Raw genomic sequence first — 11325 nt, 5'->3', positions numbered from 1 at the left:
TGAAGGCTGGTGTGAAAGGATTTTATTGCAGATTATACATTGAATTTTTAAACATAAAATATAAATTTACATATATTTAATCATGTCGATTGGTTCCATCAGTAATTCAATATCCAAGTACCCCAGGTCAATCACCAGCAGGTTTAATAATATTGAAAATAAGTGTATTAGATAGATAGAATTATAGTAGTTAAAATCTCGATTTATCATTGTATTTTTATGATTTTTTTTCATCTAAACATTTTTATCAATATTTCAAGCACTTTTATGGTTTTACAATTTTTTATAATTTTTTTTACATTATAATTTTATAATTTACAATTTTTTATCTACTTTTTAATTTTACATAAAATTTATTTTTAACTATTTGATGAAATGAAATATCTTTTTCATCATATTTTATCCATTCCCCTAACATGCAATATTTGATTTTTTATAATTATATTTATATAATTTGGAGAGGCACAAAACCCCAGTGAAACTGTTTCCTGGATTCCTTTATGTGTAGCTAACCTTGATTCAGCATATCCTGTTAATTTACAACCACAGTTAAACTTAAACCTTTTTTTTTTTTTTTTTTGAAACTAATTAAACTTAAACCTTTTACACTATAAAACCACACTTCACACCTCTCTCTCTTCTCAAACTCATGTTTCTCTCAACTTCCTTTGACCACTGTCCTAACAACACAACACATCACTCACTCTCTCTTCTCTACTACACTTCTTTGCTCTCTCTCTCTCTCTCACTCTCTCACTCTCTCAGAGGCAAAGCACATAGAGTGTAGTAGTGTCTTGGGTTGATAAAAACACCAAAAATCGACATTGACACTTCCTTCTAAAAAAGAGAGCAAAAGGGGTTGTTTCAGATCTCCTTCATTCAATGCCCAGAAAAAGTTACATACCTCATTGACTTCCCCACTAAGCATTGAGCCACGAGTCACTCTAAAAATCCTTTTTTTTTTCATTTCTGTCACTTACCCTTTTGTTTTTTTTTTCTCACTTCAGAACACTGTGTTTGTTCTAATGGCTGAAACTGCTGAGCCTAAAGCATTGCCTGAGGCAGAGAAGAAGAAGGAACAAAGTTTACCCTTTTACAAACTCTTCTCATTTGCTGATAAGTATGATTGGATGCTAATGATATCTGGAAGCTTTGGAGCAATTGTTCATGGATCATCCATGCCAGTTTTCTTCCTTCTCTTTGGTGAAATGGTTAATGGTTTTGGCAAAAACCAAATGGATTTGAAGAAAATGACAGAAGAAGTATCAAAGGTTCTGAATATGCTCTCTCAAAATACCAATCTTCTTTTTTAGCAGCTTCATCTCAGATCTGGGATCTAATGCTTTTCTCTTTTTTTTTTCCTTCTTGTCATGATCATCATTGCAGTATGCTCTTTATTTCGTGTACCTTGGCCTTGTCGTTTGCATATCATCCTATGCAGGTATCACACTTTTTTCATAATTTTTTTCTTTCAAATTTTCACTCTTCTCTCTCTCTACTTTTTGGTCTTAATCTGTGAAGATGATCGATCACACTTGTTGGACCATTGTTTTTAGACTATATGTGTGTTGTGATCCCACGTGTTCTGTCAATAAAGAACACTCGTCCTTTTCTTCTTTCATTTGTCAATCTCAGCATTTCTATTTTTCTTGCCTAACATTATCTAACACACTATATTCCCATCTTTATCACGTATTAAGATTATTGATGTTACACATTTTATCACTTAAATTAATAATTGAACTAGCATGCTTCAACTTGAACTTTGTAAAATAATAAAAAGTTAAAAAAAAAAATTATCATTTTTTTTTATTTTTTTTTTTAGAATATGCTGATGATGAAATTTTTTTTTCTACCAATTTTTCAGAAATTGCATGCTGGATGTATAGTGGGGAGAGACAAGTAAGCACCCTTAGAAAAAAGTACTTGGAGGCAGTGCTTAAACAGGACGTTGGTTTCTTTGACACAGATGCAAGAACAGGAGATATTGTTTTCAGTGTCTCCACGGACACACTATTAGTTCAAGATGCTATAAGCGAGAAGGTGCTTTGAATCTGCCATCTTTCTTTGTTTTCCCTCTATGATATGGCAAAAAAAAAAATCATCATATAGAAACATGGCCTTCTGGGGTAGTTGGTAACCATTAAAGTGGGTCCCATATGTGATCATTACATAAAGAGGCGCACGTTAGCTAAGCACGGTTTAACGTGCGCCCGGGACATGGTCACATTGATATAAGTTGCTTGCAGATGTTGTTACAATGTGTGATTGTTATTTTTTTATGAATTGTTTAGTAATATTTGTTAGTTTAACTTTTTTTGTGATTGTGGGAATGTGAAGGTTGGGAACTTCATACACTATCTATCAACGTTTTTGGCTGGATTAGTGGTTGGTTTTGTGTCAGCATGGAGGCTAGCACTTCTGAGTGTTGCAGTGATTCCTGGCATTGCTTTTGCTGGTGGTTTGTATGCTTATACACTCACAGGCCTTACATCAAAGAGTCGTGAATCATATGCAAATGCTGGCATAATCGCTGAGCAGGTGAGGTTATTTTTCATGGTTGAACATTGTGATCAAAAAAGAATGTTCATGGTTTCTATATATGGAAGCAACCAAAAAAAAAAATGTTCATTTTTGAAAAAAAAATAAAGATTGGTTGAGTTGGTTACCTTTTTATGGTTCATTTTTCTTCTGGGGTTGCTGAAAAGCTTTAATCCTTCTACTTTTGAGCACAGGCAGCGCATGCTCAACTTCCATATTAATTTGCGCCTTGTTTTTTAAGTTCAGGGAATGTTTATAACGTATGAAATGATGTCTTGTCATGTGTTGCACTCATGAAAGTTCCTAGCTTTTCACTTTTGTGAGTAAAATAATGACAAAGCATGATGATGGTCGTGTGTTGCTCTTAATACCAAGTTTAGCCTTTGCTTACAATTAAGTATTTGTAAGGAAATTGAATTTTGCCTAAATTTGCTTGTTTTTTCGTTGTTAAGATCTCATCCTTATAATCGTTGGCTCAAAAAAATGGTTCCATTAAAAAAAGTAAAAGATTAATATAGGGACTAATTGATCTCCATTATGTGCAATATGTTCAGGCCATTGCTCAAGTTCGAACTGTTTACTCTTATGTTGGTGAGAGCAAGGCACTGAATTCTTATTCTGATGCAATACAAAACACACTGAAGCTTGGATACAAGGCAGGAATGGCTAAAGGTTTGGGTCTAGGATGCACATATGGGATAGCTTGCATGTCATGGGCACTAGTTTTCTGGTATGCTGGAGTTTTCATTAGGAATGGACAAACAGATGGAGGCAAAGCATTCACAGCTATTTTCTCAGCCATTGTTGGTGGCATGTGAGAGCTCAATTTGACAAACTTTTGATGATTCTATTAACTTCTAATGATGAAGTGTTTTCTTTGATCATGACATGTTTATTTGCTTCAACAGGAGTTTGGGTCAGTCATTTTCAAACTTAGGTGCTTTTAGCAAAGGCAAAGCAGCTGGATTCAAATTGATGGAAATCATCAATCAGAAACCAACCATAGTAGAAGATCAATCTGATGGAAAGTGCTTACATGAGGTTAATGGCAACATTGAGTTTAAGGATGTTACTTTCAGTTATCCATCAAGGCCAGATGTGATTATTTTTCGCAATTTCGCTATCTTTTTCCCTGCTGGAAAAACTGTTGCTGTTGTCGGTGGTAGTGGTTCTGGAAAGAGCACTGTTGTTTCCTTGATTGAAAGGTTCTATGATCCAAATGAAGGTAAAAACTGACCACACACACTTCACTTCACTCTTTTGAAGATAGCAAGTTTTTGATCGTTGGATGAAAAACTATGCTGAATCTTTTTAAAAATGACCAAGCAGGTCAGGTTCTGCTTGATAATGTGGACATTAAGACACTACAACTAAAATGGTTACGTGATCAAATTGGGTTGGTGAATCAAGAACCTGCACTCTTTGCAACCACCATTCTTGAGAACATACTCTATGGAAAACATGATGCAACAATGGCTGAAGTGGAAGCTGCTGCTTCTGCTGCAAATGCTCATAGCTTTATTACTTTGCTTCCTAATGGCTATAACACTCAGGTGTGTAATAATTTTCAAGCATAACTAAATTGTACCAATTTATCTATTTGTCTTAGAAGTGATCATTTATTAGTACTACTAGTCAAGGGTCTGAAAATCAGTGTTATACCAGGTAGGAGAGCGAGGAGTGCAATTATCTGGGGGCCAAAAACAGAGAATTGCAATTGCCAGAGCTATGTTGAAAAACCCAAAGATCCTTCTTTTAGATGAAGCAACTAGTGCCCTTGATGCGGGATCGGAAAGCATTGTTCAAGAGGCACTAGACCGTCTCATGGTTGGAAGAACAACTGTAGTTGTTGCACATCGTTTGTCAACCATAAGGAATGTTGACACCATTGCAGTTATACAACAAGGGCAAGTTGTTGAGACAGGAACACATGAAGAACTCTTTGCCAAGGGAGGAACCTATGCTTCCCTAATTCGGTTCCAAGAAATGGTTGGGAATAGAGACTTCTCAAACCCTTCAACTCGCCGGACGCGATCATCGCGGTTGAGCCATTCCTTGTCAACAAAGTCTTTGAGCCTAAGGTCTGGAAGCTTGAGGAACTTGAGCTACCAATACAGCACTGGAGCTGATGGTCGCATTGAGATGATATCAAATGCTGAAACAGATAAGAAAAATCCAGCTCCTGATGGATATTTCCTCCGCTTGCTCAAGTTAAATGCTCCTGAGTGGCCTTACTCAATCATGGGAGCAGTTGGTTCTGTTCTTTCTGGATTTATTGGTCCAACTTTTGCTATTGTTATGAGCAACATGATTGAGGTCTTTTACTATAGAAATTATGCATCCATGGAGAGGAAGACTAAGGAGTATGTGTTCATATACATTGGTGCTGGTCTTTATGCAGTTGGTGCATATTTGATACAACATTACTTTTTTAGTATCATGGGAGAAAACCTCACCACAAGGGTTAGAAGAATGATGCTTGCGGGTATGGTTTATTTTCTGAGTTTGGTGTGTGTAATTCTCTAGTTTAGTACTTTACCTTGTTCTTATATTTTCTTCCAACAATGTCTTAGTTTTATTTGTTTATTTATTTTTTTGTTGGTATTTTGTTAGCTATTTTGAGGAATGAAGTTGGATGGTTCGATGAGGAAGAGCACAACTCAAGCCTTGTTGCAGCTCGCCTTGCAACTGATGCAGCTGATGTAAAGTCTGCTATTGCTGAGAGGATATCAGTAATATTGCAGAACATGACATCACTTCTTACTTCTTTTATAGTTGCTTTCATAGTGGAATGGAGGGTTTCCTTGCTCATCCTAGCAACTTTCCCTCTTCTTGTTCTAGCTAATTTTGCTCAGGTAAATCTCACAACCTCATCTCTAACCAATGTTTTCTTCACCCAAGACCACATCATGGCATAAAAAAAATCATTTAAGCTTCATCCAAAAGTGGAATAGGCTCTATTTTAGTGCCTGTTTGGATCCTCTTTTTTTTAAGTTAGAAGCTACTTATAAGTATAAGTTAGGCCAAACAGGTTTTGAAAAAAGCTCTTATAATGAAAAACTCTTTTTTTTATAATGAAGAAAAAAGCCGAAAACTAAAAGCTCCTAGGAGGAGTTTTTTTTTAAGCTCTTATCTGTTTTTTTTAAAATGAAGAGTGATAAAGATAGAAAGAGAGATAATTTTCTTGAAATATGTGCTTTTAAGTAAATTTTAAGCTAAAATTTTTATGTAATTTTCAAATAGTTTTTAGCTTCTTTTTTTAAGCTCTTTTTTTTAGCTTTAGCTTATAAATAGCTTCTAGCTTAAAAATAAGAGGATCCAAACAGGCTCTTAGAATAGTCCAAAAAGGGTGTTTAAAAACCAAAAAAATAAACTCACAAAAAATGTCCAATTTTGTTTTTTTTTTTTTGATTTACCCAATCTTAATTACTTTTGAGTCGACTTGGTTCCCCGATATTCTCACAAGCTTCGACTCTTGAGTCGACTACGTGACTAATCCAGAGTGCGGAGTGGTCATGAATAAAAATATTTAAATCTCTTCTAAAAATGACATCTTAGAATTGAACTAAGACCTTTTACTGCCACTTACTTCCACCGTCTGGTAAAAAAAAAAATGTCTATTTTTTATTTGCATGTGTTGACCCAAAACTAGGAATGTGGGACCAGGGGTAAGTGTAGATTTTAACATCATATTCTTATTTTACTAGTGTTAGATCCATTCTCTTGTGGCCCTTTTACACTGAGAATCTAACATCACAAACAAGTTGGTACTAAACGACAAAAGCCACAACAATTGAACAGTGCACGTGCTTTCCTTTCAGTCCAGTGCATTAACTCCTGGGAAATAACTCATATTTTGGCCTATATTAAAACCTCATTAATGGCAGGGAAAATTTATTATAAGGGTGTAGATTCCATACCTGATCATCAACTTCAATGCTATTCAACGTTCTTTATGACATATTATATCTTTGCCAACTGTCTAAGGAATTTATTTTAGTTTTTTATAGAGAAAAAAAAAAAAACAAGCCCTTCATTGGTTTTCATGCAAGGAAAATCCTTGCAAAGTTAGCCTATCTTGTTTTTAATAATACTTTTTGGTACTGGAAATTGATCCCTCTAAAGAGGAAACTTCATTATATGATTATCTTATTCATATATTTCCTACAATCCCCAAACTTTTTAATTTGTCTTGGAATCTCAACTTTTTTTTGGCTTCCCACCCGTATGTGATCCTCAGGTCATATATATATATATATATATGTGAGTGTGTGTCGTGTTGTACGAGATAATTTTATTTTTTACATCCATATAAAAGTATATGAGGTCTATATATATGTGAGTGTGTGTCGTGTTGTACGAGATAATTTTATTTTTTACATCCATATAAAAGTATATGAGGTCTATATATATGTGAGTGTGTGTCGTGTTGTACGAGATAATTTTATTTTTTACATCCATATAAAAGTATATGAGGTCTATATATATATATATATATATATATATATATATATATATATATATATAGGGAAATATTACTCTCATTTTACCTAAAGTAACTTATCTCATTTTCTCTCACTTCGATTTTCGCATTCCACTTTTTTCTTCTTTTTCTTTTTTCTTATAATGGGACCCACCTATTTTCTCTCTACAACATAAGATAACTATCTTATGTAAAAGGAGATTAATAAAACCCATATATATATATATATATATATATATATATATATATATATGAGGTAGGATCCTTTGACACCGGTGTCAAATTTGAAGTTTGACACCTCATCTGAGAGCCGTTGGATCAAAAAAGATCAATGGTGTCACATGCTCACAAATCAGAGTCGTTGATTTTTTTCGATCCAACGGCTCTCAGATGAGGTGTCAAACTTCAAATTTGACACCGGTGTCAAAGGATCCTACCTCTATATGTATATATATATATATATATACACATAACTCCACATGGGTCCCATATATTTTTATATGTGCGTATCTCCTACGATATAAAAACATCAAACCCATATATATATATAGAGGAGAGATATTCTCACTACCAAAATTTTTTACTACCAATTTACTACCTATCTAATCACCATTAGATTAACATTTTCTCTCTCTTCAAAAACTTTTTAACATTCTCTCTCTTTGATTCAATGGTGATGTGATGGGTAGTAAGTTAGTAGTAAGAATTTTTGGTTGTTAGAATATCCTCGCTCATATATATATATATATATATATATATATATATACACTTTTATAAAAAATTTTATACATAAAAAAATTCAACTTTGCATATTTTTCCATGGGAAACATCAACACAAAAGCGAAAGAAAGAATAATAACTAAGTACGCTTTTACTTCGTGCGGGATAATTCCCTCGAAAAATGTGCACAATAAAAAACTTATGCTTAAACTTAAACAAAAAAAGTTTTAATATTTTTATACAAAGTGAGACACAAGTTACAACTATTAACATAACCCAAAAACTTGCAACTTTATTTTAAAATATTATTGGAAGAAGAAAAAAGAAAATCATATTGAAGAGCTGGCCTTATTTCTATGACAAAATATATTCTATGTAATAGAGAAGATTTAGAGAGATTTTTTTTCTATCTAATATAATATATATTATTTTTATTATATAAGTAACAATGTGGAGTCACTTGGATCCATCATGCATAGCATTATTCACCCAAAAAAAAATAAAAAAAAACCTTTGTGCACCCAATAAAAAATCTATCACATTTTCATGCATCGTTTTCAAACTAATAGTAACAATCACTTATGAATTTGTCGTGTAACGGGCAGTGTTCTACATTTTGCGCATGGTCTGGGCACAGTACAAGAAATAGACTGATTGGTCAGGGGTGTAACTTCAAATCTATCAATGTCTTTTAATGTAATAGGTGTCCATGTAAGATGAACAATCTGTCTCCAGGACCCACCCCTTTTAAGCCCTTTTGGTTCTTTTCTTGTGGATTTTGGTGAATTTATTCACCCCATTAAATCAAAAGATAAATTACTGAATTTACAAAGATACAAGAAAACTAAGTGCTTCTTTAAAATTTCATGTGACTTTGTAATATCTAAATTTTGTGTCTATATTTCTCTTTAAAAATATTTACAAATTTTAGTAGTATCTTAATGTATTTAATGTTCATGGAAAAAAGAAATAGACACAGAATTTAGACATGAAATTGTAACATGTGACCATTTCCATTGCCATATAGTTCTATTAGTTTGATGTATGTTCCTCTCTAATTTACTGAACTTGCTTTATATTTGTATGTTACTTAATTTATCTTAGAAGCTAGAAATCCCAGATCAAACTGTAGTTCTGTTAACTTGGTTTGTGAAGAAAGTTCTGCTGTTGATTAAGTGCTAACAATGAGTGTTGCTACATTGTTTTTGGATTCTGCAGCAACTATCTCTTAAAGGGTTTGCTGGAGACACAGCCAAGGCTCATGCAAAGACAAGTATGATTGCAGGAGAGGGAGTAAGCAACATCAGAACAGTTGCAGCATTCAATGCTCAGAACAAGATGTTGTCCATCTTTTGCCACGAGCTTCGTGTACCTCAGCTCCAGAGCCTGCGCCGGAGCCAAACTTCCGGCATCTTGTTTGGCATCTCTCAGCTTGCCCTTTATGCCTCTGAAGCTCTTATTCTATGGTATGGTGCGCATTTGGTTAGCAAAGGTGTTTCGACCTTCTCAAAAGTCATCAAGGTGTTTGTGGTACTTGTCATCACGGCAAATTCAGTAGCAGAAACTGTGAGCCTTGCGCCGGAGATAATCCGTGGAGGCGAAGCTGTTGGTTCAGTGTTCTCAATTCTTGACCGTTCAACGAGGATTGATCCTGATGATCCTGATGCTGAACCGGTTGAATCAGTTCGCGGAGAGATTGAACTTAGACATGTTGATTTTGCATACCCTTCTAGACCTGATGTTATGGTGTTTAAGGATCTCAACCTTAGAATCCGTGCAGGTCAAAGCCAAGCTCTTGTGGGAGCAAGTGGATCAGGGAAGAGTTCTGTTATTGCACTGATAGAGCGTTTTTATGATCCCATTGCTGGGAAAGTTATGGTTGATGGAAAGGACATTAGGAAGTTGAATTTGAAGTCTTTGAGGCTTAAGATTGGGTTGGTGCAACAAGAGCCTGCATTGTTTGCAGCAAGCATTTTTGAGAACATTGCATATGGCAAGGAAGGTGCAACTGAAGCTGAGGTAATTGAAGCTGCTCGTGCAGCCAATGTGCATGCATTTGTGAGTAGTTTACCTGAGGGTTACAAGACCCCAGTTGGTGAGAGAGGTGTGCAACTCTCTGGTGGGCAAAAGCAAAGGATTGCTATTGCTAGGGCTGTTCTCAAAGACCCCACAATACTTCTACTTGATGAGGCCACAAGTGCACTTGATGCTGAATCAGAATGTGTCCTACAAGAAGCCTTGGAGAGGCTAATGAGGGGTCGCACCACAGTGCTTGTGGCTCATCGTTTGTCAACTATTAGAGGTGTTGACAACATTGGTGTGGTGCAAGATGGTCGCATTGTGGAGCAAGGTAGCCATGCTGAACTCATCAGCAGGCCAGAGGGAGCATATTCTAGACTTTTGCAGCTACAACATCATCACATATGAGATAAAGAACGAGAGATTTTTATTTGATAAATATGGTCTTGTGGGTTGATAATTATGTTTGGGTCCCATTAACCTCATGCTTTGGTTTTCTTTTTAGATGTAGATATATGTGAGATATGAGGTTTGTACCTTGAGGACAAAGTACTCTATTTCCAATGGAGTATCAAGTATTATATTAATCACTTATCAATGGTGCATAAGCATGTTATCTTTATGCTTGTTATTTGAGCTTTTCTTATACCTTCCAATTACTATAATGCAGCTTCAACGATTGCCTGTCTTGCTGCCATTTGCCTTTTCTGCTTGCATGTGTTTGTTAGCATGATCTTTTCTCAGTTAAAGATAAACATGACTTTTTCTATAGGCCCCCTCCAAGAAAACCAGTGACATTGTTGGAAATCAAACAACAATGAAAGGTGTACTTATCTCTTTTTAACAAAAATGGAGACACAATCAGTTGATGCAAATGGTCTGAATTATTGTAAATGAGGGATGGGTGAAACATTATTTTATATATGCTTTAAAGCTTTAGAATGACCCACTTGTTGCTGTCTAGAAGGATTTCCCTCTTTGGCCACTCATTGAACATGAAGGGAACTTTATCACCACAATTAAGTAAATTTGAGTGCAACTTTATCTCTTTTTGGCTCTTGGATTTTGGGGGAATATGTGTGGCCCATAGACAACTTCAGATCCTTCATCCTTTAGCACATGGATCAGACTTACTTGTAACCTTCACTGAAAAGGATGCTACTATCCATATGTGTACTTGGTCTGCCAGAAAAAGTAAACAGAGAAAGCTACAAGAGAGCTTGGTCCCTTTAAGGTCCTAAAAACATTTGCAGTTCCAATGCATTGTCACTATGATAAGAGGAAAGTAGTGTTTGAGCCTTTGAGGGGAGGGTGTTGTGAAGACAGGCATGGCTATAAGCAAGAGGTAAAAAGAAAATGATGAGTGAGGAAAATTGAGATTCAAAAGACATTTGTTTAATGGCAGGATTGATGCATCACATCAGAGTGAGCCTCAATTATGTATGCCTGCAGACTGTGTGCGTGAATATATATATATATATATATATATATATATATATATATATATGGGATTAATTTTCTCATTTGAGAAAATTTTCCCAAGCTACACACTCAATACATAA

At 35.0% G+C, this 11325-nt stretch overlaps 1 protein-coding gene across 1 annotated transcript; it reads left to right on the top strand.

Annotated features, from left to right (window-relative positions):
- The first annotated feature begins 1025 nt into the window (after positions 1 to 1025).
- Positions 1026 to 10366, top strand: LOC133302286 (ABC transporter B family member 19). Its single transcript, XM_061502043.1, has 10 exons — positions 1026 to 1271; positions 1387 to 1441; positions 1868 to 2043; positions 2341 to 2541; positions 3096 to 3355; positions 3450 to 3766; positions 3871 to 4094; positions 4207 to 5026; positions 5155 to 5396; positions 8963 to 10366. Exons 1-10 carry the CDS (start codon positions 1026 to 1028, stop codon positions 10169 to 10171), a joined length of 3750 nt encoding a protein of 1249 aa, XP_061358027.1. The 3' UTR covers positions 10172 to 10366.
- The last annotated feature ends 959 nt before the right edge of the window (positions 10367 to 11325 follow it).

The sequence above is a fragment of the Gastrolobium bilobum genome, unplaced genomic scaffold (assembly GCF_033153095.1).
Source record: "Gastrolobium bilobum isolate Gb01-03AN ecotype WA unplaced genomic scaffold, APGP_CSIRO_Gbil_v1 utg39614, whole genome shotgun sequence".
NCBI lineage: Eukaryota > Viridiplantae > Streptophyta > Magnoliopsida > Fabales > Fabaceae > Gastrolobium > Gastrolobium bilobum.
The sequence above is the reverse complement of the archived record's forward strand: the minus strand, read 5'-3'. Positions and strand labels throughout refer to the sequence as shown.

Coding starts and splice junctions, on each gene's coding strand:
- LOC133302286 (XM_061502043.1), top strand. CDS start 1,026: ATGGCTGAAACTGCTGAGCCTAAAGCATTGCCTGAGGCAGAGAAGAAG. Junction 2,044..2,340: donor AAGATGCTATAAGCGAGAAG/GTGCTTTGAATC, acceptor GGGAATGTGAAG/GTTGGGAACTTCATACACTA. Junction 2,542..3,095: donor CTGGCATAATCGCTGAGCAG/GTGAGGTTATTT, acceptor CAATATGTTCAG/GCCATTGCTCAAGTTCGAAC.